We start from the raw sequence: 27,931 nt of genomic DNA on the forward strand, positions 1-27,931 counted from the left end.
GTATGGAAAAGTTTTCCTTAGCATAATACAACAAATTAGAAATCATAAGAAATCATTGAGCTTTTGTCAGGTTTTGAAGCATTTGGCAAAAAAAAAGAAGAAAGTTGAGAAGAATTAACTAATGAATTGTGGAGAGGCATTTGTATCTTATGACAAAAGATTAGTTTCCCGAATCAATAAGAGAAAGATATCTGAGTAAAAATACAGGCAGTGGACTCAGGTAGACGAGTCACTTTATTTTTTTTTTAAATTTATTTAAGGCTTTATTTATTCTTAGAGAGAGGGAAGGGAGGGAGGAAGAGAGGGAGAGGAATATCAGTGTGTGGTTGACTCTCATGTGGCCCCCACTGGGGGCCTGATCTACAGCCCAGGCATATGTCCTGACTGGGAATCGAACCAGTGACCCTTTGGTTCACAGTCTGCACTCAATCCACTGAGCTACACCAGCCAGGGCTAGACAAGTCATTTTAAAAGAAACATAAGATGAATACTAAGTCTACAAGGATATTTAGCATTAATGGTAGTCCAAAATCAAAAATAAAAGAATTAATTCCCTTTGCTTGTCCAATTGGCCAGATTTAAACACAAAATGATTGATTACACTCAAGATTTATAGTGGTGTCAGAGAGTGGCTACACTCAAATGTTGGGAGTTTAAATGACTGGTATTTTGGCAGTATACACCGAAGTCAGAACTGTGAGACACAAGTACACTTTGATCCAGAAATTCTGTTTATGTGACAATAAACCTAGGAGACAATCAGGATAAAACTCAGTGTGTATAAGAACAGACCTATGAGAATTAACTGTAACAATGAACAATGGATATCAACCTGCATTTTTCCATTGGATTAAAGCAATTATGATATGTCCATATAATGAAATATTGTGCTATCATCAAAAAAGAGTAATAGATTTATATTTGAAGGATTTTTTCCAGTGAGACAGCAAGCTTACAAGACTTGTAAGTTGTCATTGTAAATTGTAATAAGGGGGGTAAGTCCTTATCTCACTACTGGAGTCACGCGTATGCATATTCAAAGGAACGTCTCTGGTTTAGACTTAAACGCAGCCCAGCGCCAGCGTGGTCTGTTCTCCGTGTGGCCCGCCAGCCGTCAGCCAGCGGCACAGGAGTCCCACCTGCGGCGGGCGGCGGGACCTGGGGGGCTTTGTGCGCCTGGAGGAGCCCCTGCTGACAGCGTCCTGTTCTTCTTTTCCAGTCCTCCCCCGAGCCCGTCGGGAACACTGACCATCACCTCTGGGCATGCCCAGTACCAGTCCGTCCCAGTCTACGAGATGAAGTTCCCAGATCTGTGTGTGTACTGAGTGGCTCAGGAAGACCTCAGCAGAGGAGTTGAAAGCCTAAAATTCAAGGCCAGGCGGTTTGTTTCCAAGGTTTACTGAATGCGTATTAGCATACCTCTTGAAAATAACGACGGAACTGACCTTTGACCAAATGCTTGGCACACCATATTAGAGACTTAGCAACTGTATGTGATTTAGAGTACTTTTGAAGGTAGATTTATGCCATGTTAATTTCTTTTGAAGTTCCTGTTGTCTTTTAAAGTTGAACATGTATCGGTCTCAAAATTATTTCATTGTAAAACAGTGTATTTTAAACTTTTCAAAAACATGTAATTTTTTTAAAGTAAGCCTTCGGAGGGTTGAAAGATGTACGATGTGTCTACTGTATTCCTTAAACGTCTGCATAACTGCTTGAAGTAGCACTGCTCTGGGTTCCGGCCAGCTGCGAAAGCAGACACACCCAAGGACGGCCCCGGGCCGCAGAACGGCTCGGGGGCTCCTCGCCCACGTGCCACGCGCCGTGGCGGGCTGGCGTCCCTGTAGTCGTTCGCCGTGGCGGTGCGTGATGGGCGCCCCTCAGCCTGTGTGCGGCAGTGAGTTGCACTGGGAATACTCACAGAGCCTGACCCTGAAGTCGCTGTGCTCTGAAGTGTCGCGCTGCTGTCATGCTGTGTCTCCTGCCTGAGTCTGCGCATCGACCGAGAGAGGGCGGACCGTGCAATTCTGTTTACGCCCGTGTGCCCGTTTACAGACTGCGCTCTAGACTAGAGTCCTGTTCCGCTTTCGCTCCGTTCGTTAAACGAGCTCTCTATTTACAGTGGCTCCTAGTTCACCTGTGAAGAGTGTACATTTTGGTTTTTATTAAGAGCACATTAATTTACACTTTTATATATTGTGCATTGTCTTAAATCCTCATCATAGTCAGAAAACTACCGAAACGGACTCTGAGTTTGTTGGACCTGAACTGTAGCCGGTATGCATTTCCGTTGGGGGTTTGCTACAGGACGCCGGGGCGGGCGCCCGGAGGACTGGCCGTCGGAGGAAGCCCCTGTCGGCGGCGGAAGGTGCCCCGTGCACCTGTGCTGACACCCATCGCGTGTGGACGGGCCCACGGTGTGTTCTTAAAACGATTCGCGCTTCGGTGAGCCCCCTCACACGGCAGAACGAACAGCTTTCTCCGTGAGTGTTACCACATTCTCTTCGAGCATTTTTATAAATAACCTGTTTATAGTTCTTCCTTTTCAGATTTTATTTCTTCATAATCCAAGAATATACCTATCAAAAATTGTAGCTCAGAAAAAAAATTCCGTTTTTGGCTTTTGTTTTTGTTTGGAAAATTGTAGTGAAGGATGGCCTGGTACACCTTTAGGCTGAGGATTATTTGGGCACCCGTAGTGGAAACAGAAAAACGTAACGAAGCATACTCAAAAATTTCTGAGTATTTAAACCGAAGGGCAGCGTCCTGAGACAAGTGGCAGAAGACTCCAGTCCCGCACGCCTGTCCAGGACACTCGGACGTGCGGGCGCTCCAGTCAAGGGCGGGGAGGGGGCTCGTCGCCCGAGTGACAGGGCTGTCCCCGCCGGGGTGCAGGCCCGCTGCCTCCGTCACTGCACTGGTTTCTCGGTCGGCTGAAGTGTTTCACCATTTAATAGGCCAAATGTTACCGGCTTTTCTTTTTTAATTTCCCTTTTTTTTTCTGTATTTTTAAAGAAGGATATTCATTTTTGACAGTGCATTTAAAAAATCAAAGCAGGGGGACATGCAAAAACAATCATCCACTTGGATGTCATTTTATAGATGAACACTGTGTGCTTTTGTACAAACAAGCGTGCAATTTAATAGTGTAAGAGAAGAAGATATATATTTGTTTGCACTCATGCGGAACAGACGTGGCCGCGCAGAGGCTCACGTTTCTCTGTGACGCGTCAGCGCGTGCGTGTGCTGTGCGTGAAGGACCGCCGTTTGAACCGCCGCCTCTGCCCCCGCCCCGGGTTGGCCTGTGAACTGTTGGCTGGCGCCCTGTGGGGCAGCGTTGTGTCTGACCCACAGCAGACTCTGTGTGCGCTGTGGGCCTGGTCTCGCTAACAGCGACTCCCCAGCCGTGGGTCTTGCTCTCGGTTTGCCCCTTCCCGGAGACCCGGCAGGGAGCGGCGTGCACACTGTATCGTATCCGGTTTTGAGACTGAAAGCGTAGGGTCTGTTGAAGTGCACTGCATTGCTATATTTTTGTAGATATGTAAAATTCTTAATAAACTGTTAAATCACTTTCTCTTTGTGGTATGCAGATGCTTATATCATTCTGTATTTTTTCTGGACGTTGAACAGTTAACATTTAAGCATTCCTCCTACACTTGTGTTGTCTTGGGTCATAGGGTTTCACTGTCAGTGGAGTCAGCCTGAACACACACGCACACACACACAGACACGCACACACTTCCTTGGCACTTCCGAACTCGCGATCTTCCCGAGTGATGGAACACTTTACCAGCAGTTAACTTCCGCCCCTCAAAGTGTCTCTCATCTTTTTGTCTGAAACCGATTCGTGGCAACATATGTAATAAGTGTAATGAAGTGAGCTTTTGGAAATGTGAAAAAATTCACTGTGCAATTCATATGTAAGCAATAAAAAAATCAAAATACTTGTGCCCCAGTACATTTTTCTAATAGCTATTATTACAGTCATTAAACAAATTTATCGACTACTCTGCTGTCGTTAAACATGAACAATTTTAGTGATCAGGTTGCCAAATGGGTCCATCCTCACATCCCCTGGAGTGTTGGGCCTGTGGCTGCTGGTCGTGGGAGGTGTGGCTCAGGGAAAGCCACGTGGGAGCTGGGGGAGCACAGCTGCCCCCCCACCCCCCGCATCCGGCCCCACGTGGGGTCTCTAACCCACCCCCTTGCTGTGGGAATTACAGGGAGCCTCCTTCCAAACCAATGGCTGGTCTGAGGCTTTCTGCCACTTGTGCAGGTGCCTGAGGGCCCGGGGACTTATCAGGCAGTGATTCTTCATCGTGGTGGCTGCAGCATGCGGCCACGCCCCGGTCACTAGAGAGAGCTACCACCTTGACCCTTGGCATGTGTCTTTGGTGGGTTATTGGTGACTGATGGGTGATTCATACAACTGACTGTACATAGTTTTTAACAGAAGAAAATTAGCTTCCCATGATTAGGGAGCAGAGACATTTTTTTCCTTCTCTGTCATGTCATGTCACCTTTGCAGTCTTTTCACGCACCCGTGCTTACAACTTTTCTCAAAAACACACAAAGCCGAGCATTATGCTAATACTTGAGCCAGGCGGTGAAAGACAAATACCACATGATCTCACCTTTGACGGGAACCTAAACAACAGAACAAAGAAACAAGCAAAATATAACCAAAGACACTGAAATAGAGAACAGACTGACAGAGTTCAGAGGGGAGAGGAGAGGGAATTTTAGGGGAAAAGGGGAAGAGTTTACAGGAACAAGTATAAAGGACACATGGATAAAAACTAGGGGTGGGTGGAAATGGGAGGGAGGAGGGGAGGGTTGGGTGGGTGGGCTGGGATGGGAGTAAAAGATAGAAACTTGTACTGCAACAGCAATTTAAATAAAATTAAATTTAAAAAAACCTACAACGCCAAAGGGGGAAAAAACATTGACTGGAGTATTTATTGAGCCTCCGTAGTGCACTACGGAAAGCACAGAACCACACCCGGTCTGCCCTCCCCACACGCATGTGCAGGTGTGAGCTGACAAATGTCCCAGCGCCTCTGCAGAGGTCTCGCTGCCTCTCTTCCCTTCGCGCCCCTGCCCAGGGGACGACCGGGGAGGAGGCCGTGGTCCAGAGACTTCACCGCCGTAACAAGAGAAGCAGGACAACAGGGTGCTCCTCATTTTCCCGGGGGCTCTATCTGGGGCGGTGGGGAGGCCCGGCCTGCACAGGGCTGAGTGGCTTCCCCAGAAACCTTCTGGCTCTTCGCGGGTGTGCCACGTGGGGCTGGGCCTCCTCCTCCTCGCTGCTGTCCTCGGAGCTGGAGCCCGGGGAGGGAGCGGAAGGCCCGCCCTGCTCGCCGTCCTCGCAGGGGGGTGGGCTGCCCCGGCACTCCCGCCCGCCGGCCCTCGCCAGGCTCTGGTTAAAGAAGGCCGCGGCCATGCACTGGGCCGCCGTGTGGTCGCAGGCGCAGAGCAGCTTCGCGCACAGGCTGTGCCCCGCACCTTCGAGGGGGAGAGCGGAGAGCAGGCGTGAGACCCAGCATCACGGTTAGGGAAGGCCTCCATGGTGGCCCGGCCGCCCCTTAAAGCCCTGGCTGGCCTCCCACCCCCTTCTTGAGCCTCTTGGTCGGCACCCAGAGCACCCTGACTCTGCTACTGCAAACACTCCCAGCCGTGTCCTCCCGATTCACTCACACTTGGTGGAGAGCCCCCGAGCATCCCCGGGTCCAGAAAGCTTCCTTGAGCCCCGAGGCTCGACAGAGCATCTTCCCTGCAGGCTGACCTCGAATGAACCCCTGCTGTGTTTATTGTTTCTGCCCCGCCATATTTCTTGAGTGTTTTCACCACGTGCAGCGGGCGTGGGGGTGACAGCGTGTGTGTGGCCCATGCAGAGTGTGTTCCAAGGTGCTTAGGCATACGTAAGCTCTCTGCGAATACCCTTGCCGTCCGCAGTTTTCCAAGAGGTGTCTGGTCTGTGGCAGTTCTCTCATCTGACCCCGCCATGAAGTGCAGACCAGCCAGGCATTTTCTCATCGCCCCGCCCCTCCAGGCCTCGCACCCCGGCCCTCGCGGCAGCCCCAGAGCCGTGCGTGTGTGAGCTGCGGGAAGGGCGTGTACGGCCGGCGCTCACCTGAGCCTGCTTCCTGGAGCCACTAAGCCCTTCCGCCCCGTGCCCAGGGTCAGGACGGCACCGTGCCGGCTTCCAGGCCCCTCCTGTCTCATCACCTGTCCCTGCCCCAGGCGCAGGGCCCTGAGCTCAGAGCCCACAGTGGGTCGGACGGCTCCCCCGGAGCTCTGTGGGAGTTCACGCTGCACATGCGTGTTCTGGCTTCTCTGAGACCAGAGGGACGGGGGGGCCTTCGGCTGGGCGGGTGGGACCTCGTGGTGTGATGGCATCACATGACAATACAATCTGATCCTGTCACTCGTGGGCTCCCCACCCACCCCTGCGTGGCCCCTTGTCCCCCCATAGGACAGAATGTCAATGTTTCAGTCTCAAGTTTATGACCTGGTACCTGTCCATCCCCCCCAGCCTCACCTTGCACTTCAACAGCCTCCCCAGCGCCCACTTTCTCTGCCAGCAACGCAGAACCACACTTTGGCCCCACACTGCCAGGTGTCCCCGGCATGCCATGATTTTTCTTGCTTCCTTCCCTCTTCTCGGGACTTCCAGCGCCAGCAGGGCCATGCTGGTAAGATCCCACCTCAGTGCCTCTTCTGGCTTCTCCCTAATGCTCCACCCCCCGCCATACTCAGTGGGCTCCAGCCCCCTTTACCCACGTGCCCAGACGCCTGCCCCACCTGTTAGCACTGAGGGCTTGGGATTAGGAAGTCCCTGGCCCATCCCTCTTCCCCCCAGGCCCTGAGGGTTGGTGGCAGGGATCATGCATGCTTGCTGCTTTCCTAGCTCCTGATGAAGGGTTGTTGGGTGAGCAGATAATTGGGGGGATGGGTGGGTGGGTGGGTGGACGGATGATGAGTAATGTGGAAGCGTGGAGCTCCTGGGAAGTGAGAGGCACAGTGATTCTAGAAGGCGGGACACACGGCATGGAGGTGCGTGCAATGTTCGGAGGAAGGAAGGGGGACAGGGGACTGCCCACCCGCCAGGGGTTCCCCAGAGGAAATACAGACGAGGACGAACCCTCGCTGGGCATTTCCCTCTGTAAACTGCAAAGCACCTGGGAAACGCATCCACCGAGGAGGAAGAGGAAATGGAGTTGGAGAGGGTTAGACAGGGCCCGTGCTGGAAACAGGCCGTCCCCACCTGAGGCCCTGAATGGAGACAGAGGAGCCTCCAGCGTCCAGGATAGAGGGGGGTTACACTGCAGGCCCACCTGTCCCCTCGGCCAGGGCCACTGTCCCCCTTTAAGGGCCCCCCTCACTTGGGAAAGGGTTTTGCCTCTTAGGAAAGGTAGCCGCCAGCATGGTTCAAGGTCCGAGCCACCGGCAATGTGATGTTACGGCCCCAGCCCAGCTCTGTCACTGACTTCTACCTGAGCGACCTGGGACCTCAGCCCCCACCTCTGCCATCTGGGGAGCCTCCTGGTGCTGTGTCCCCACGGCTGTGGGGCGGAACTCCGCTAACACACAGCAGGAACTTGGAACCACACGGTGAGCCCTCCCCGCACTGGGCTTCGATGCCTGTTCCCGGCCTGCGCCTCGCCAGCTCTGTGACTTTGGGCAGCTGACTTAGCCTCTCAGATGTGAGTCTCCTCCCCAGGGCAACAGGGGGCCTGGTACGTGCCTCAAAGTCAAGAAGAGCATCGGGTCACAGGATGAAACCTGGGATGAAGAAGTGCCAAGGGAAAGCATGCGTGTGCACGCACTGTGGTCATGGCCTTGACCTGAGTGAAGAAGTGACTCCCTGCGCAGGCCATGGCACTTACACTGGGGGGTGCCGTCCGCACAGCCCACCGGGGACCGAGGAAGCCTCTCGGGCAGGCAGCCCAGCCTTCTCACCTGCCGCAGGCAGCAGTGGTGAGACCAGCAGCACCTGAGACCAAGGACAACAAACCCCTTAGTGCCCAGAGCTCGCGGCTGCCCCGCAGCACCTCACGCCCGCCTCTGCCACACGCCCTGCCGCAGCGAGAGACGCCGACGCCCCCTTTCCGGGGCGCGTGGGGCCGACGTAGCCACGGGCCAGGGACCACCACGCACGGCTGCTCAGGGTGCACGCTGCACCAAAATGCCACATCCAGGGCACACATCTGAATTCTAGAAGTTCTTTTTTTTTAATTTTACAATCCTGTTGACTGCAAAGATGAGTGATGAGCATACTTATTATAATAATTTTCCAACAGATGGAAACTAAGGGCCTTGGGGATGGGCACCAGTTGTCGTTGACACAGAGGCACGACCTGCCCTCGTTCCACGGCCCCACTCCCTGCAAGCTTGTACAGAGTGGAGCAGGTAGTCCCACACCCACAGGCTGCCCCACGGGGCCCCCAGCCTTGAAAGGGAGTGGAGGGGCTACCTTGGGCATAAACCAAGACCTGTGTCTGGAAAAGGGTCCGACGCAGAGTGGGACCTCAGTGAGCACAGGGGAAGGAGTCGGCCAGCACCATGCTCTGAGGCCCGGGCCCTGGCGTGGGCGGGCCAGCGCCCCCCTGCCGTCAGTCCTGAAGCCTCATCCGCCACTCTCAGCTACACTGCTCCGACTCATCTGCAGGCTGAGTCCCCATCGCTTCCTCTGCTTCTCCCCACGCATTGGTCATACTGCGTGGGCTTGTCAGAAAAGTGTCCTCTTTCCCTGTGCGAGCTCCTGCTGGGCCCAGGGAGTGTGATCTGCTCCGTTCACGTGCCATCGTTTTTGTGTCTCCGCCACCGAGCCCAGTGGCTGGCACAGAGCCAGAGCTCAAGAAATGGGGGTTGAATGCACATGCGCATGAATGAATAAATCAACGAACACGTGAGGTCAGTGAAAATCCTCCCTGAGCAGTAAATATAAACTTCAGATATAAAACTCACCAGCGACACTTAAAAGGCGCTGAGACCCTAATTTCACTGTGGCCTCTGGTAGAACAAATCAACCGGAGACCCCGGTTGTATATGCTACTCGTTTGCAGGATAGGCAGAGTCGGGGGCCTCCGAAGTGTCTTTGCAGAGTGACCCCCCGGGGTGGCTGGAGAGTCTTTGTGGCACAGCCCCAGACCCCCACCTCAGAAGGCAGGGATCTGTCTGGCTGCCCCTTTGTAAGCGGATGACCCCCGAGAAGTGACATTCAGCCAGTCACAGGGAAGAAGGGCCTCTGGGGGCGATGAGCCCCCCTAAGGGATACAGTCGGGCACCAAGCTCTTTGTGAGGCTGAAGGTGACAGCCAGGGCAGAGGAGGGCTGTCGCCACTCACCGCGGCATCCGTGTCACTGGCCTGCCACCCTCGGGCGACCCTACCTGTCCAGCGTGTCCACTGGTTCTCCTCCTCCTTCTGGCCCACAGTAGCAGCCGTACGATTCAAACTCCTCCGGGCACCGGGACATCAGGCAGAAGAGCATCTCTCCCAGCTGCGGCATCACCTGTGTGTGGTCCTCACTCCCCAGGTGCAGGAAGGTGACCCTGTCACAAGCTGGTGAACAGACAAGGACTCAGGAGAGCCAGGAGCCCCAGGACAGTGTTCACAGAAGGGGGGGCGGGGAGCCCGGGTCGCCATGGCCACTGGCCGTCCCAGGAGTCCTGTGTCCTCCGCCTCGCCCCACCACGCCTCCAGGAGACTGTTTTGCGACTGGTCCCCTGTCCAGGATGAGTTGTCGTTCAGAGAGAAGTCTTCCTCACTGGGCTCCTGCTCTGCCCAGAGCCCTCGTGACATCCCCTTGGGCACAGGGACTCGTCAGGAACGAAGATGCTCGTTGGGCAATATTTTATTGCTGAGCAGAGGGACGGGCAGGACCCAGCCTCCTGGGGGACTCCTGGTGGTCCTCTCATGCTGCCTGACTCCATCAGGTTAGCGCACCCTGGTGGAGCTTGTCTTCAGAACCTTGGTTTTCTGACTCTCTCCCCTCCCCATCCCCACACTACTGCCCTCCTCCTGCGCTGGGCACACCCGGTCTTCACGGGTCTGGTGGGAAGAACTAAGAAGGTACAGCGCCCAGGGCTCGGCCTCCCTCTCAAATGCAGCTGCCCCCGTAGCTCTGCACCCCCATGTGGAGGGCTGCCCAGGCAGCACCGGAGTCCTCCTCCGTGTCCCGCTGCCTGTGGCCCCGTGCAGGTGCAGGGCCTTAGGCGAGGCACCCCAAGGGAAGAGAGCCACGGGGGGTGGTTGCTAAGACCCAGCGCTCAGTTCTGCCCAAGAAACCATGGCACAGACGACGCCAGGCCCTTGCCCTCTGGGCCCGTGCGAGGGGGGGGAGCGCTCAGTCAGGACCCTCCTTCCTCGGCCCGGCCTCCCGGCAGCTGTGCCAGCAGAAGTCCATCCTCTCTGAGTCCCGCTGGCCAGGGGCTGGCCCCTTCTAATCGCAACGGCATGACAAGGGCACAGTGCGACACAGTGGCTTTTTCACCAGCTACCCAGAGCCCAAGGCCGGGAGAGGACAGGCGCTCCTCTGCCGACTTCTGCTCACCTTTCCCAGTTGTCCGCTCGGGACCACGCCCGACAGACGACACAGCCAGCCCCGAAGACTTAGTGCTGGCGGGGACAACGGTCCCCCCTCTGGCTGTGACGGCGACTTCTGCAGACCCTGCAAATGCACGACTTTACAGCCCACATTCAAAGAGTGGCCCGGGAAGAGCAGAGGGGCACCAGGTCCAGGCCCGAGGCAGGCAGGTGACTCGGAGCAGCGGAGCAGCGGGTCGGGGTCCTCAGGCTGGGTCTGCAGGCATCAGAGCAGACTCTCGGGGGGCTGGGGATGCTGCAGGTATCCCGGGTTTTCCGTGGTCACCTTAAATCTGACAGGGGGCCGTGCTGGACCCTCCAGACGACGGTGCATGGGACAGAACTGTCCCCGTCAGGCCTGTGTTTGTGTGGTGCTCACTCCCATGCACCTTCAAAGCGAAGCCCCAGCGCAGTGTTGATGGGGGACAAGAATGATGGGGAATGAGGCCATCTCCTGGTCCACAGTCACCAGTGGGCAAGCAAAACCGTTCAAACCCTGCAGACACCGCAACGGCGGCTCAGCGCAGGGTCCCCGCCATGGCCAGCAAGGCTGCCGGGACCTGGCTCTGCCGCCCTCCGACAGGCTCCCCGGCCCCCGCGGGATCCCCCTGGGCGCTCCCGTCACCCAGCCCCATCTGCCTTCCCAGCTGGGGGCAGCCAGGTGTCCAGCCCGGTCTGGCCCAGAGGAAGGGAAGGGAAGGGCAGGTGCTGGGCCCCACCCATCTGCTGACCCAGCGCAGTTCTGGGCACCGCTGGTGGAGGCCCAGGCAGAGTCGGTGTGCAGATGCTTGGGGGAGACTGGGGGAAAGTGTTTTCAAATGTTAAACCTGGCTGTCTTGACCACGTGAACTTGGAGGTGATGTGAATAGAAAATTAAATAGAGCTTTCTGTATTTCTTTAAGGCCTCTCCATAGCAGGTAAACCTCCATGTCTTTCTATGAATGGGTCGATCTTTTCATTTCATTTGTCTACTTTCTCAGGTGCGCTGGAAGGGAGCTGGCTTCCTGGTTTCTCCCACTGTGAGTCTGGCGTCTTCTCCAAGGCCTCCTTGCAGCACCCCGGACTTAAGGAGGCAACAACGCAGTCAAAAGCGGGAGGAACCAAGTGTGCTTACCTGAAGGGGTGGGGGTGCTCCCGGCTTCTGTGCCTTCCGGGTCTTGCAGTGGTTCTGCTCGCAGAAAAGAAGGACAGGGTCAGTGTCCCCCCCCAGCCTGTCCCACCTTCTTCTCCAGGGCAGCTCCCACCCACTGGGCCCGGGGGGCAGCGTGGCCTTTGCTCTGCTTCTGGGGCCTCACAGGGGAGCTGGCGTTGGCGGGGCCACCACTGAGCCGAAAGGAGACGCACCTCCCCCCACCCCGACACACAGAGAGGTTTGCTGGGGAACTCAGCTTCAGGTGAGTCTGCTGAAATTATATATACACATATATATATATATTTTTTTTAACAGAGAAGAATGAGGCAGAACTGTGTGACCCTTTAGCTTGCTACGTGGCCCCAGGAAGGTGGCTGAGCCTCTGCTCCTCTGTGAAATGAGTTTATTTACTTTTTACCAGCAACCAAGTTCATACTATACTACAGACTGAATGTCCATGTCCCCCCAGGTCCACGTGTCAGAATCTTAGCCTCTAATGAGTAGGTGTTAGGAGGTGGGGCTTTTGGGGTGATTAGGTCGTGAGGGTGGAGCCCTCATGACTGGGATTAGTGCCCTATCACGGGACCCCAGAGAGCGCCCTGGTGTCTTCCACCACGCGGGGACACAGCAGGAAGACCGCCATCTACGGATCAGGAGGGCCCTTGCCAGACGCTGGACCTCCAGCCCCCACGACTGTGAGAAGCACATTTCTGCTGTTGACAAGCCACACAGTGTGTGGTCCTTTGTTACAGCAGCCTGAAGAGACTGAAGCTTATTACACGCCAGCTACAGCTCCCAGGGCTTTGCTCATACTGCCTCAGTAGCCACCCCGTGGGTGAGCACAATGCTCTCCCCCTTTCAGTGATGAGAAAGGTGACACACAGGAAAAGGGAGGTCCTTTGCCCAAGGTCATGGGGCTAGGAAGTAGCAGAATGCAAACCCAGGTCACCTGCTGAAGTTGACCCTCTGAACCACAGTCTAGGCTACTATTTTACTGCTGACTGCTGGCTGACCCACAGAGGGCTAGAGATGGTCACTCCAAAGATGCTTCGGAGAGGAAGAAACTGCTTGACATTCCACGTGTCAGAGATCAAGATTACGATGGTATTGTGTGAGCACCAAGCATTTACTAAGGGGACAAAGAGAGTCTGAATCGTTCTAAGCTGGGGCAGATGGTTCTCTTCAAAGATGAAATGTACAGATTCAGAAGTTACAGAGCACAGCCCTGGACCACCCCGGGCAAATGACCCTGCCCCTTGGATCTTCTTCTTTAGCTGTCAAGTGGGGGTGATCAAGGGCCTCCCAGACCTGAGGAAGAATAACTCACAGAATGTTGTGTGTAGGGGCTTAGAAACATGCTAGCACATGGAGGTCTTTGACAATGTCACCGCCCTGGAACCATTCTTGGTAATTAGTAAGCAGTTATGATCCATGATTTGTACTCATTAATACAGTATCCACGGTTATTCATCGCCACAAGCAAAGTAAATGGTTAGGTTAACCCTTCCGATGACCTCCCGGCTTAGACATTTCTGGGTGAGGGGTTGTGCTCCGTGAGTCACTATCACATGACGCAGAGAAAACAAGTCTTATACAGCCCCAAGTCTGGAGGGAGAGACCCGTCCAACAAAGCACTTGCTGAGTGACTTGGAACTTTTAACCCCCAGAACCTCATTTTCCTATGTTATCTGCAAAATGTTATAGTAATACTTCCTCAGGGCCCTAACAAACAGTGGTCACCCAACTGAATACGAATATTTATTTAGATGGCATTTGTCCTCTGCTGTCTCCTGGAGTCCCCTGGGCTTACTTGTCCTGAAGAGAGTGGTCATTTGGTCGCCTCTGGTCTCAGCAGACACTGTGAAGAGAACCCACCCCATCACCAATCAGTCACCGATGACCAGTCCAGCCCAGCACGTTGGCCAGGCCTGGGTGACCTGTAAGAACAACGGGCTGGGAGCGGAGGGACTGCGGGGAGGACGCCACGGCAATCTGATCGGGTGGTGAGCGTGTCTGGGCCTTGGTGCTCCTTTCAGTTCCGGGTCAGTGGCCAAGGGGCCAGATCAGGGTCAGTCCCATGTTTAGGTGAAGAAACCAGCCAGTGGGAGAAAGAGCTAGTATTTACCTTGATTAGATCAGATCTTTGTGGGAGGGAGTTTATTCTAGAAGGAAGCAAGGACCCATTGGAGACCTGAGTCCCAGCCCTACCACTCGGTGCTGCATCTTGGACAACAACTTTATCCATTTCAATCTACCATCTCAACATGAAGGTCCGTACGGTTGGGCGGGCATTAAATGAGATTATGTGTTTTAGGCTAGTCCTCTAGTGTCCTGCGTGTGGTTTGATGGTATGTGCTGCTTTTACAGTTCCACTCGAGTTTCTGGAAGAAGATGCTGGCCCAGAATCTGCCCATGCTCTCTCTCATTCAATCTTCTGCCGCCCTACAGGACAAGTATAATCAGCCCTTTTCAGGGGTTGGTAAATGATGGTCTGGCCCTTGGCGTGTTTTTGTAAATAAAGTTTTATCGGCATGCAGCCACAGCCAGCTGGTTACGGACTGTCTACAGCTGCTCTCCTGCTAGGGGGGCAGAGTTGGGCAGCTGCGACAGAGATCCTCCGTCCAAAATGTTTGCTGTCCAGCTCTTTACAGAAAGGTCTCTGGTCACCCTGCTTTACGCTTGGGGAGGTTAAACCACTCCGCCGAAGTCACGCAGCTAAAAAGTGGGAAAACCTGGATTGTATCCCAAATCTGCCCACCACCCACACATGACTGCTGCATCGCATGGCGGGGGCGCACTCACAAGCCCTACGGCGTTTGCTCACAGCCTGTCCCGCCTGCACCTGGGTGGGGGGTGGCGATGCCGCATTCAGGCCACGGCCTCTCCAGAGGGCACCCGTGTGCACCCACTGGGTCTCGGGCGTGAGTGCTTGTGTGCTGGGGGGAAGGTGTGTACATCCACCGCGCTTCCCCAGCTGGACTCCAGGCTCCTTGAGGAAACCCGTTTCCTTTCCGTGTTTCCCAGGTTCATGCCACAAGGGGAGGGGGGTTCAGGCTGGCGACAGTGGGCAATGCACCATTTGGGGACTATTTGGGGATTGTCTGATGGGCCGTGAAGTCTGCAGCATTTTCTTTCATTTAGAATGGAAGTCACCAGAAGTGGTTACTGCATGGGCAGGGCATCTGGTGAAGCTTTGGTGGGGCACAGGTGTCACTTCATGTCTTTTCTAGACCTGGACCCAAAGGCACAGGCTGCCCTGGAGCTCTTGCGGATGAGATACCCTTGGGCATGGACATGGCCGGGGGTGAGTCACACCACAGGCCTCTGCTGCTCTCCCTACTGTAGCAGCAGCAGCAGCCACAGGGGGAGAAACAAACTTCTAGGGAGACATTGGGCACCGTGACCCCCTGAGGTGCAGGGTGGCCAGATTTAACACCTGAAACTACAGGGTGCCCAGCTGAACTGGGATTCCAGATAAGTAGCAAATGCTTTCTTAGTCTAAGTATGTCCCGGAATTTGCATGGGACATACTTATACTTAAAAGTTGTTTGCTGTCCATCCACAGTCCAACTTCAGATGGCAGGGGGTGAGTACTCTGCACTTTCTCTGACAACCCCACCACGCTGAAGTCAGAGTGTGGGCGAAAGCTGGACCCGTAGAGGTTTGGGGTCGGGAGGAAGAAGGAGTGGTTCTGGAATGTACTGAGGCTGACCCATTGCAGGCCCAGGCAGGGGGCATGCGAGGGAAGGTGATGCCAGCAAGTAGTCTCATGCTATCATCAAAAGGGGCATTTGGGTCGCACACCTGTGCCTCTGAGCTCACCTTCTCCCGAGAGGGCCAGCAGGCCACTGTCTGTGGGCTCCGCAGGCTCCGCGGGTTCCACTGAAAATAGAGAGCCCCCAACAGCAATGAGTGGTGGGCATGGGGTCAACACCAAGGGTCTCAACCAAGAACAGGCTGGGTAGGGACCAAGACAGAAGGGGTACCATTCCTCCATCTTAGGGTTCCCTGCCTCTCGTACACCTCCCAGAACGCAGGGGTGCCCAGAAGCCCCCAGCTCAGGAGGCACTCCAGGTGGCTCTGGGTTCTGGGGGAGGAGGTGACTCTACCGAACACAGGCTGTGACGGTGAAAGGGCTGCGCCCCCTGAAGCAGGGTGGCCGTGGAGTGTGGCGCCCTGACTGGCGGAGATCGCTGTTCTAGGGGGAGGCAGGATGGCGGAGAGGAAGGAGGCTGGGCTCAGAGAATGCCTGGAGATGCAGCGCACACCCCACACGCATGCACACGCACATACACACACGTGCATGCACCAGGCACATACCATACCACATGCGCGCACTTGCCCAGAAATCCACCACACACACCCACGTCAGCTCCCTCTTCACCAAACACTGCAGTGCTATTTCCGGGGAAGAGACCCCAGCTCAGGAAATGAGGGATGCTCTGCGAAGGGGCACCTTGAACTACCCCCCGCCCAGGTACCCGTGGTGTTGGGACTCAGAGATCGTGGGAACTTTGGGGAACAGGGAATAACATGTGCATGACGCATGCGGGTCTGCCAGCTCCCATCAGGTCCGAGTGAGAACAGCCCCCCTGGGAGGCCTTACCTCTGGGCAGAAGGGTCGTCAGCTCCTTCCTGCTGGTTGTCTCTGTAAAGGAAACCCACAGAGAGCAGTGGGAGTGCGGACCGTGAGAAAGAGATGGCCTCGGCCCCTGCAGACGCACAGCACCCGCACCAGGGGCCCACGGCAGCTCCTGCCCCCACCGCCAGCCCCCCCAAGGATGCGGGGCCGGGGTCTTCCTACCCGGAGGCTGAGTCAGGCAGAAGGCAGGGTCCAGCAGGCTCAGGGAGGGGTTGACCGTGGACTGGGCCAAGCACTCAATGGCGGCCTTGTCGCAGGTGCACAGCAGGCGCTCACAAGGGTCCCTGGACTCTGTGCATGGGGCAAGGGGGGCGGAGCCAGCTGCAAGAGCTCACTTGGGATTCCAAGAGGCAATGCAAACTCCGAAGGTGAACTCCCACTCTGCCCGGCCCATGCTCCACGCCTCCCGTGGTCTCCGCATCTCCTCGTGTGTCTGCTCCACCTCTTCAGGGGTTGGGTGGGTCCAGTCTGGGCCCCTGTGCCCTCCTGTTCTCACACACTCACACACACACACACACACACACACTCACTCACTCACACTCACACACACTCTCTCACACACACACACACACACACACACACACACTCTCACACGACCCATCGAGCCATCTTATGGGCTCTGCTTTCATCCTGTTTAGAGCCTGCCATGGCTCCCCCTCCCCGCTCCACTGTCCTGGCCGCTCCGTCACCTCCTGTGTGGGCTGCATCAGTGGCCTCCTAACAACTCCCCACCGCCTCCCCAGCTGCTCAGTCCGGTCCCACCGAGGAGCCAGAGCAAGTCTTTGGACACTTGGGTCACACCGTCACGCCATGGTTTTTGTGTTCAGAACCCCCCAGCTCCAAGTCAAAGCCGCTGATCCCACTCCTTCTCAGACCTCATCTCCTTCTCCCTTCCCACCCCATCCCTGACTCACTGGCCCCCCCATTTCTCAAACACGCCAGGCACCTCGAGCCTCGGGGTCCACGGGTGCTGATTCATCCATCCGCACTGCCCTTCTCCCCGATACGCCTCGTCTCTGCCTTGGCTCAACCGTCGTCTTCCCTGGGAGGCTGCTCTTGACCTTCCTGCTTAAACAGGGGCCCCCACCCCAGCCTCCCTGTGCCTGTCCCTGACGGACTGTCCTCCACAGCTCCTGTCACTGTCTAACAGACTGTCGCATTTGTTTTTGGTACTTTCGGTATCTGACAATGATGATGAAATTATAGGACATCAGGATGTCCCCAGTGCCTAGACACTTGTCTTGGGCTTGATGTAGGAGGTCAGCACATTTCTGATGGATGAATGAATGAATGAATGAATAGTGCCTTCAGCATTCGCTGTGCGCCTCACCTAGTGACTTACACCCATGCCTCTCCACATCTTTCTGGAAGCTCCTTACTCCAGCTCATCCTTGTCACCTGGCCCGTGGAGTCCATCTCACCTGCATTCAAACCCTGGCTCTGCCACTTAGCAGCCATGTGACTCTGAACAAGCTATCTAATTTCTCTGTGCTCCCTTCTCCTTGTCTGGAAGCTGGGAATAATGACCCCCGTCTGACAGGGTTCTCTAGGAGATCAGAGTTGCGGTGTATAAAGTGTATGGCGCATAGTAGGCACTTCTACAGGGTGGCTCCAAAATGGAACCACCAACGCACCATGCTCCTCCCCCCTCTCTGCCCTTATCTATTCTCCTTCCTCTGCCCAGAGACATGAAACAAAATTCCTGGAGTCACACAGCAGACCAAGGTGGACAGCTGATTCTTACAAACCACCACCAGAGCCTTCTTCATGCACCACAGCTTCTCTCTCCACTTCCACCATTGAGTTCTTAACACACACCAATCACCACGCTCACTCTTTTATGAGCATTATTCATCTTTCATAACAAGTCTCTGACACAGATTTTCCCCTCCCCATCCTCATGAGGTTCAGAGGAGGTAATAATTTCCCCTAGTCACACGAGATGTGAGTAGCAAATTATTTGCCCTTCCCAAGTTCCCAGGGTTGCTACAAATATGAAAATTGTAAATCAGTTGATCTGCTGATTAACTATTGTGTCAACCCCAAAAAGCAAGTATTGTACATCTACTGTGCAAGGTGTAGGTGCCACAGAACCAGCTCTCATGGGGCCCTATGTATAGATGATAAGGATGTCAGTGGTGATGATGATGAACTTGAACCCTGGGAGCCCTTGGCCTGGTCCTATCTGGGGCCTCTGAACAGTCTTCTCTCACCCAGCACCCCGAGGACACCCAGAGGTGCTCACCACATGTGATCTTCTTGCTGACGCAGTTGATGTCCGTGCTAATCTTGCTGGGGTCCTGGAGACAGTCCATCTCAGCGGCCTCCTCATAGCACCTGCGGTGCTGGAAGCAGCAGCTGTGGCAAGAAGGGGCGGGGGTGGAGGGAGGCAGACAACCCACGGTCACCCCATGGCTCTGGATGGTTCCTGGCGGCGGTCTGTTTCAAACAGTGCGCTCCCACACACGCACACACACTCACACACTATTTGAATTATGTTGCCTAGGCAGCAGGTGCTGTTCTTATTGTGAGCCTTTACATGGGTGAGGGCTGAGACTCGTGGGGCTCTGTAACTTGCCAAGGCCAAGGTTGATCACAGAGTATAGCTGGCACTCAGTGTGGCCAGCTGGAAGCGGCACAGAGGAAGCCAGTCGAGGCCAATGGAACGAAGAAAAAATATACAGGCAGCTGATGACCTTGGGTAAGTTACTAAATTTCTCACATAAAATAACTCATAAGAATTTGGGGGGATTCAAGAAATCATCCATATAAATCCTGCCATGTGGTAGGTGCTCAAAACTTGGCAGCAATTATTTTTGCATCCCAGTGTGCAAGTTCAAGGTGGCCATACCCTGTCCTCCAGGAGTTTGGAAACCCCCACCCCCATCCACTGAACAGTGCAACGTAATTGAACTTGAGTGGGACCCACGATCCTGCCGGGTTCTCACCGTCAGCGCTGTGATCATTCTTTTAGGGCTGGAGACAGTGATGAATTACTGCCTCATTGCTTTGACTCCCAGGTTTTCAAGGTGTTTTACTAATTAAAGGAAGTGCTAAGGGAGGGCCCGAAAGGAAAACGCTGCCAGAAAGGGCCCCAGCACCACGCCCTGCAGAGCCAGCCTCTCCCTTTCTGCGGGTCAGCGAGCTGGCTCCAGGGTCAGTCTGCTCACGGTCCCGGAAATGGGGCTCTGCTCTTCGGTCCGGAGGTGACCTATCCCTTCTCTTGGAGATTTGGCGATGGGACAGATCTGTGTTTTCATTTCAAAGCCATTCGTCCTTCTCAGTGAAGGACATATCACTCTCTAATCAATCCATTCATTTCTTTTTCATCTCTGAAAAGCAATTAGAAGTTGACCACCCGGTCAATCAGTTAATTTATTGAGCTCTCTGGGCCAGCTGCTGGGGCTGCAAAGCACCACTGCTGTGCAGACCGCCCTCAGAGGGCGTGGAGCGGGGTGGGAGACACGTGTATCCACAGAGGCTCCCGCGTGGTAGGAGCAAGAAAGGGGAGTCCGGGTGTTTGGGAGCCCAGAGGTTGCCCTGATGCATTCACAGAGGGGTCCCAGGGGAGAAACGCCAGGGTGACCAGGGCTGCCCCATGGATTCCAAAGAGGAGTCCTTTCCACTTCGTGAGTCTGTGTGGATGAGAACACACACGCCCTCACACTGGATCTGGGCCCCAGTGGGGTGGGGACGTGGCTCTGGGAGCAGGTCAAGACCTGCATCCCATTTCTCGCCTCCATACTACTGCTGCTACCGCTGTTGCTATGGTTACAACTGCTGATCCTACTGCTGCAGCTTTACTGCAGTAAATAGTAAACAGTAATAGTAACTGGTACTATTAATGCTACAGCAGAGACTGTGCCTACTGTTACGACTAGCAGGTTCCTACCAGCACGTTGCTGTTGTACCACCATCGCCACCGCTCCCCCGCCACTGCGGCTCTGCAGTGACTGTTACTGCCACTGCGGCTGCTGTTAATACTGCTGTCACTACTGCTGTCATTCGTTACTGTCACTACTCCTGCTCCAGCCCTCCTACAGCTTACTCTCGCTTACTCACTCATACTCTCGGATACTTAATAAGCCAGGCAGAATCCCACCCTCTTTAACTCGTACTTGGCCACTTAATCTTCAATTATATCTCAATAAGTTTGGCATTATTATTGCCTCTATTTTATAGGTCAGAAACTGGAGCACAAGGAAGTTCAATAACGTGCCTCGGGTCACAGAGCCCAGGGGAGCAGAGGACTGGAATCACTGGGTCGTAGGTGATGTGTCAAAAAACCCTAACGGATTTCACCAATTTTTTCCTAAGGGCCCCTGCAGCTGCCAGGGTCTGTCTGGCGTATCCTTGCTCGCACTTGATGCCTCCAAGATTACAAATTCGATTGCTAGTCTGATGGCACCTGCTTCTAATTCACTCCCCTTGTGTGGGGGGGCGGGGGGAGAACATCCTTACGGGGCACTGACTGATATTTCCTCTGCATTCCCCACTAGACACGCACCTCTCTGAGACGGGGATGGCATTCTGTTTATATTAAGCGTGGTGTTCGCATATTGTTGGTATTTGGTACACGTTTGTGGAAAATTGAACAGAAACCTATCCTGAATCCAAGGTAGTTCTCAGGATTTATTATGCTCAGGAGTCACCTGGATGGATTGTTTAAAATCCAGACTCCCGGGTTCTCCCTAAAGGTCATCGGGGTCACTAGATCTGGGCGGGGTCTCCGGAACCTGCCTTTTAGCATGCGTCTGGGTGGTGGGCCCGAACTCGGAGAAACTAAAGTGAAGTTTAGCACACTGGACGTAACATAGGGTCTTGACAACTTCCTGGGATGCGAGCAGATCACGGACTAACTGCGATTTAAAGGTGAGGAGAGCAGCCCCCCAGCAGGGAGTGTTCTGCGCCCCTGCCCCGCTGAGCACCAGCCGGCCCCCCACGGCCTCCCCCGGGGTCCGGCTCACCCGTCCGGTGCGTCCACGGGCGGCCCTTCCATCTCAAACCGGCAGGCGCAGCCGTAGTCTTCCAAGTCGCGGGGGCAGAGGCCAGCCACGCACCTCAGGCCGCTGACGAACTGCAGCAGCGCGGGGAAGTTGGTGAAGACGGCCTGCAGCCAGGTGAAGTGGGAGCCCAGGCAGTCTGGAGGGGGGGAGCAGGCCGGGCGCTGGCAGCCAGAGCCCGGGAGGGAGCCCTGGCCCGCGACTTCCTACTGCTCGCTCGGCTGGCGCCTCGTCAACCTGCTCAGCACCTGCTGTGTCCCCAGGACTGTGCTGGACTATTAAAGTGGAGCAGGTTTATGAGCCGGGTCCCTGCTGCTTGCCCACCCAACAGCCATTATCCCTTCTTCCTCGCCAACAAAAGTGACAGTACTCAAGGAAGGGGAGCCTTCTCCCCAAGGCCCCGGGGAGGTCACATGATCGCTCGCAGCTGGTCAAGGGCTGAGTACCTGAGTACAGAACCCAGATGTGGCCAAAACAACTTAACGGAAAGTCTATGAGAGGCTTTGGAAAATCCTTTTTCTCCTAATAAAGAATGAAAGTGTGTAAGGAGATCCTTTTGATCTTTACCATTCTCCTTCCTTGAATGTGGGTGAGGATACGCTGGCTGGAACTGCAGCAGCTACTTTGCAACCATGAGGTCCACACCTAACACTGGAAAACCTATAGGCCTGGGGAGCAATGGGCCAAGATAGAACGAGCCTGTTGGGTCTCAGACCGGCTTTGAGCTACTTACTGCACCAGTCCTGGTGCCCACAGATGGCTTATGTGAGATGCTTAAAGAACTTTATTATTTAAGTCACTGTCGGTTTGCTGAATGGATCCTCAATGATAGACTACAGACACTAGAGAACTGTAAGTCAGTGCAGGAAGAGAAGGGGTACAGATGGTAGTAATTTGGGGGTACCTACTATGTTCCTGACGCTGTGATTGAAATAGCACAATAGAGTGATGCTTTAGAAAGCATTCGCTTTTTCTCTTGTCCTGTAAACCTCATGTTAATCCCACAAGGCAGGTGCTATTCCGTCACCTTTGTTTCACAGGTAAGAGGCTGAAGGTCAGAGCCATGCCCGAGGTATCCACCAGTGACAATAACTTGCCCTAAACAAAAATGCTCTTGCAAATGAAATGGGCGTGAAAATGGTGCCTAATTCTTTGGCTCTAACCCTGACCACCCCCCCGTCTCCACGCCTGCCTTTCTGACCAGGGGGCTAGTGGGGGCTGAGTGTGGGACCGAAGGGCACGGGGTCATGAGAGGGTGCTGGGGGGGGTCGGGTTTCAGAGCTGCCTGTGAGGACCCACTGGACGGACCCACAGGACCCAGGCCTGACGGTTCCAGCTTCTTCCTACCTCACTGAAACATCCTTCCTGTGTTTTTTATTTCGGCACGCCCTAAGCAAAAACATGAAGCAATGACTCTGCGCTAATGAGAAGAGCCACGCTAAGATTTGTGTGTGTGTGTGTGTTTGTGTGTGTGTGTGTTTATGTAAACATGTTTTCACTCAAAAACTCCCAGACACCTACCCTCAGTCGTGCGTGCAGTTAGATGCAGTCTGTGCCCAGCGCTGTCTAATTCAATCACAGTTCAGAATCTTTTTGGCTCAAGTCCATCGTATGATAGTCTTATATTTTCAGTAACTTAAGTAATCAATGACAGAAACCACTATGGTAACTAAGAGTTGCTTGATAGATATGTTATTGGTAAATGGAATGCTTGATGGCCGTTGGAATTCTTAGGCCTTAGGCATAGTTACTAGTTGGGGAGAGAAAATAAAGTTACTTGGGTGCAGGGAGACTAAGGTCTGGATTCAGGGGAGAACTTCTTTCTTTCAGCTGTGCGGCCTTAGGCGAGTCCCTCGACTTCCTGAGCCTCCGTTTCCTCCCCCGAGGGGTGGGCTACTGGGCGACTCGGTGAGGCGCCCCCCACTAAAGGCGCCGCTTGTCTGCCCAGAACCTGGACCGAATCGTTTGGAGCTGGCTGGGGTGGCCATGGGCATGCATGGGGGCAGAGACCAAGGTCATTTCCTGAGATTTGCCCCACCCCCGCGCGCCAGCTCTGGGGCCTACAGTCTCACTCAGACCGAACTTACCGAAAATTTCAGACGCACTCTCCACATTTTTAAACATGCCATTGAGGAGCGTGATATCTAAGCGGAAGGAAGAGACAACAGATTACAGAGCCTGGTTTCCCCCCTTCCCAGTCCGCCCCCCCTGGGTGGAGAGTAAGTGAAAACCTTTTCCCTTTCTCTAAGGATAGATTTGACCCGGGGCTAACTTTCTAGGAACACGGTTACCACAGAGACCCGATAAGATGTCACAACACCCGTGTCACTAGGCAACGCTGCTCAATGGTTAGGAACATAAACACGAACCAAGCCCCTGGGTGGTGAGGGGCACCTGCACCGGTGGGAACTGTAGGTGAGCCAGGCGGGGTGACTCCCGGGCAGGCCCCGGGCACCCCAGAACCTGCGGCTGTGAAGTTGTCACTAGAGACACTGGTTCCTACGGAGGATGAACCCTCTGGGCCAGGGGGGGCCCCAGGGCTGCCCCACCCGGGGCTGCTGGGCTCTGCGTGGTCACTGCCAGGCCCCTGTCACTGGAGAGGGATGGCCGCCAGGGCCGCCCGGCACGCTGCGTCCTGGCCCAGGTCTTCTGAGTGCCCAGTGTGACCCGTGAGTTTAAAGTAGGATGTCCCGGGGGCTTGGCCTTTCCCTTGGGGACCATGCCATTCGGAGAGAGGCCACCCGTCCCCTGGGCCTGGGTGGGACCCAGCACTTGGACTGCAGGAACCATATGCAAATCATTGGGCCCACTCGGCTCCCCGCCCTGAAAGGTCGGATGTGACCCTTGAATTCGGGGCTGGCGGGCAGCAAGTTCAGGGTGCGTTAAGTTCCCCAGCGATGGCCCTGTAAGGACTCACCCAAGAAGTCCTTGCAATCCGCCCCTATGAGACAGCGTCCCCTCCCCCGGGGACGTTACGACATCACCTGTCTGTCGTCACCCTGTCTTTGGGAGCTCAGAGCTCGGGTGGAAGCTAACACACCAGTCACCTCTGACCCTTGCGATCAGACCGTTCATTTCCCTTTGGTTTCCCCTTCCAGCCACCATTTCTCTCTCGATGGGAATTTTTAGTATTTTGTCTCGAAGGAGAGACCGGTGGTGGGGTCAGCCTGCTGAGGGAGAGGCTTTTGAATCCCTTCACCCACAGACGTAGCCACAGTAAGTAGTGTTCGGGCATAGTCAGAAGGGGGCGTTTTCTCTGCCACCGCCCTAGGCCACGCTCTACCCAGCTCGGTCTCCTAAGGAAAGTTCAAAGAACACTTACTGATGTTTTTTGAGAGTCCTGGCAGCAGCTCCTGCGGCCGGTGGGGCGTGTCCAGAGGGTGGCTCCCTGAGCAGGAGGAGGAGGTGGGATTGGTATGAGCGCAGCCACCACCTGCCGGCTGGGCCGAGGCCAGGGTGACAGCCAGGGTGGTGGCCGGATACCCGCCAGTTCAGTCCTACGTATATATTTCCGGCACCTGCCGTGCGCTGGGTCTCGGGGGTAGTAGCTCCTGAAGACAGCAACGCAGACTTTCCAGGCAGGAGGGGGCTGCAGTTCCATTTGGGATCTTATCCCAGGGTCCAGGGGACTGCTGGGGCGCACCTGGCCTCACTGCCCCAGTAAGCCCACTGCTCACTGTTTCATGTCACACCAGCCAACAGCGAAGAATGCTTCAGCGGCAACTGTCAACTCTTTCCCACTCCTAGATAATGACTTCCCGGGCATTCCTGGTGCCGCGGGTCATTAAGTTCCTGCTCTGGAGGTGGGAGACGGTCCTGTGGCTGAGGTGTGCTAACTGGGGACGCTGGGCCCCCACATACTCCCCCTACGGTCAGGATATCGACACCCACACACTTTCATTAGCAATGGACTAAGTCACCGTGGCTTTGAAACTGCTTGTCTCAGGGGACTGGATTAGCTCACTCGCGCAGTCCAGAGGGCAGCGGGGGTGGGGGTCAGAAGAAAAGTGAGGATAAACTTCACCAGAACAAAGCTGATTCTGACTCGGTGGGAGAGGGAGGTGACTGGCACTGGTACCATTCTTGCTTCAGGTGGCAAGCGCCCGCGCCTCTCACCCTCTGCCCGACCCCGTGAGGTGCGTGTTAGCACAGCATTTTACGGACAACGAAACTGAGACTCCCTGATGGAGCTCCGGCAGCTCCGACCAGGCACCTAGACTTTCCTTGCCCTGGTCCCCGCCTAGCTCGGCCCAACCACCTCCTACCTCGATCCTTATCTCCTGTGCTGCTGGAAAGCTTATGTTTTCTGGACTCCCAGCTGCCTCTTGTCACCCTGCCTTTGCTGTGCCCGAGGCCCGGGGGGCCTGCTCTTCTGTCCACTCTACTCTGCATCGCCGACTCCTTCCAACATTTCAGGGCTCCACTCGGAGTTCAAGGAGTCCCACCTGGCCCCCGACCTGGGCACTTTAGGAGCATTTCCCGGGCCCCCCCCCCAGTGCCAGGCTTCCTTCTTTCCTTGCGCTGATCACCCCGTGCCGCAGTGACCTGCCCATGCAGCTGTTTCCCCGCTCCACGGGGGACTCATGAGGGTAAGCACGCTGCCAGGGGACGCACGGTCGCTGTCTGCTCAGCGACTGAATGAGTGCACCGTGGCCGAACCAGCCACCGCACACGGCCAATGAGTGATGCCCACCAGGAACACAGACTCTAAGTTCCAGCAAACATTTAGCAAATTTAGGAGACGTCATCTCTAGATGGCAGAAGGCTAAGGTCTATTAGTGGGTACGAGTGGGATGTCCTAGTGTTAAGTATTGTACCCTGAAGATCCATCAGGAAGGCACTCAGCCTGCCTTTCCCTGGCCCCGCCCCCTCCCCCAGGGGTTCTGGAGGGAGAGGGACCCTCAGGGGACAACGGGGAGTGAGAGCCTGTATCTCCGTGTGCCGTGGGGCTGGTGCAACAGACTCCATCGCAAAGCTCCCTGAGGTGCGGAGCTGATGGTGCACGTTGGGAGGCCTGAGGGTGCCTCTGTCTCCTCACACAGGTCTACTGCCACCCCGCTGGCCAGCTCCTGCCTTCACAGTGAGGAGAAGAGGGAGACCGGCGCTGCCCCGCTGTGTGGAGGGGCAGACGCGCCGGCGGCACCCAGCCCTGCCCTGGGGACGGCAAACAGCCCGCAGAGAGGCCCTCTGCTCAGTGAGGCACCGAGACCCTCCCTGTGACGCCCACACCTGACGCGTGGTCTCCGATTCCGACTCGGACCGCCCGGGGGGCAGCCATGAGGGGGCACAGGAAGCTGTAGAGTACTTCCCAGTTTTGTCACCAAAAATGAGGCAGGTCAAGTTCATGGCTGGAACTTGATCCAGTCGGGTTGAAGTCTTGGTCAAGTGGGAGTGGCTGACATACAAGCCCCAGTCGCACGAACAGTCGGGTCCCGATTCATGATAAAAACGATGTCATAAGGAAAAAAGTACACTCGGAAGAAGGAATGAGTGAACAGGAGCCCAGCAACTTCTAGAGGTGGCCGGTCTGCTCAGCCCGAGAGAGAAGGCCCAGGGTGCTGTTTGGAAGCATCTGGGCCTGGCGGGAGACCCCGAGTCCTATGTGCAAAGGTTACACTGTAATTTCCACTTCCAGGCTCCTGGGTAACAAGCAGACCTCTTGTGCTGTCCACACTCACTTGGGCCATAGTCAAGATTAGTGGTCAGTAATGCTGTGGACCCATTTTGCCTCACTCTTGCTCTTGTGTTTGGAAGGGAGGCTTCGGGGGGAGGGGGAGTCCAGGGTGTTGGTCCGGAGTTCGCCTGGATGTGAGAAGGGAAGGGAAGAACACCTGGGCAGCTCCTTACTCCAGGGCCCAGCCCTCTGTGGGAAGGAGAGCGGTGAGCCGGGGAGTTGGAGAGCTACGCAAGCATACAGACGGAAGAAAAGCAGATGGTGCCAGAAGACGCAGAGTTGAAACCGAGACTCCGAGGGGACTTGAAATGACTATTCCAGGCTGCTGAGAAGTGGGCTTCGGTGACCAGGTTTGGGTGGCATGGGGCCCAAGTTTAGAATGTAGGGGTTGTGTGTTCCCCCTTTATACTGGTCTTACCTCCAAAGGGGACAAGAGCTGTCGCCTGTCAGGAAGGCCACTCCAGGGTCATCAGCAAAACAAGGGACAGTGGCCCATGAGCAAAGGGGAAGGGGGGTGCTACCAGGTGGAGAGAAGATCGTGCACCTTGCCTTGGTTCTTCCTGGCTCCCCACCTCATCCGTCATGCACTATACGGCACGCTCAAAAATATCCATTGAACTAAACTTACAGCTTATCATTAACGTTTGACTTCCATCACCCCTCAGGCAACGGGATAAAGCAGTCATGAGCAAATCAGATGACATTTGGCAATGCGTCCCAGGGCTCAGGTTAAATAATTACACACTAAGGTAGAAGCACAGCGTAGAATACCAGTACTCACCCACGCCGGGGGCCACCAGCATGCCTATGAGGAGCCACACATCCATCGCCGGAGAGCCCAGGGTGGGACTGAGGCGCCACCAGGAGCGGCCTTCTGGGAGAGAAGCCAGTG

General features: G+C 55.2%; 2 protein-coding genes across 3 annotated transcripts in view; one reads left to right on the top strand and one right to left on the bottom strand.

Annotated features, from left to right (window-relative positions):
* Positions 1–3,944, top strand: part of EFR3A (EFR3 homolog A) — a 66,089-nt gene extending 62,145 nt beyond the window's left edge. For both annotated transcript variants that reach the window (XM_045861039.1, XM_045861040.1), the window contains one exon: positions 1,220–3,944. In XM_045861039.1, coding sequence (XP_045716995.1) covers positions 1,220–1,325 — 106 coding nt within the window. In that variant the 3' untranslated portion in view covers positions 1,326–3,944. The remainder of the gene's footprint in view (positions 1–1,219) is intronic.
* A 1,249-nt stretch (positions 3,945–5,193) lies between these two features.
* On the bottom strand, positions 5,194–27,913 carry OC90 (otoconin 90). The gene is made up of 16 exons (XM_045860965.1): positions 27,821–27,913; positions 24,688–24,753; positions 23,453–23,509; positions 21,330–21,504; positions 18,608–18,720; positions 16,525–16,653; positions 16,327–16,368; positions 15,543–15,602; positions 13,461–13,578; positions 11,809–11,911; positions 11,703–11,756; positions 10,736–10,805; positions 10,557–10,673; positions 9,394–9,565; positions 7,890–7,996; positions 5,194–5,505 (listed from the first exon to the last, which is right to left on the bottom strand). The coding sequence occupies exons 1-16, from the start codon at positions 27,864–27,866 to the stop codon at positions 5,198–5,200; spliced, it is 1,737 nt and encodes a 578-aa protein (XP_045716921.1). The 5' UTR covers positions 27,867–27,913; the 3' UTR covers positions 5,194–5,197.
* Positions 27,914–27,931: the final 18 nt, after the last annotated feature.

The sequence above is a fragment of the Phyllostomus hastatus genome, unplaced genomic scaffold (genome assembly GCF_019186645.2).
Source record: "Phyllostomus hastatus isolate PE091 unplaced genomic scaffold, TTU_PhHast_1.1 phas_scaffold_21, whole genome shotgun sequence".
Lineage (NCBI taxonomy): Eukaryota > Metazoa > Chordata > Mammalia > Chiroptera > Phyllostomidae > Phyllostomus > Phyllostomus hastatus.

Bases quoted from the DNA above. Each gene is read 5' to 3' on its own strand.
- OC90 (XM_045860965.1), bottom strand. From the start codon at position 27,866: ATGGATGTGTGGCTCCTCATAGGCATGCTGGTGGCCCCCGGCGTGG. The intron at 16,654-18,607 runs GTGAGCACCTCT...CCCCATGCACAG, and splicing joins CAGCAAGAAGATCACATGTG to AGTCCAGGGACCCTTGTGAG. The intron at 10,806-11,702 runs GTAAGCACACTT...TGATGCCTGCAG, and splicing joins GAGCACCCCCACCCCTTCAG to ACCCAGCCTGAGGACCCCGA.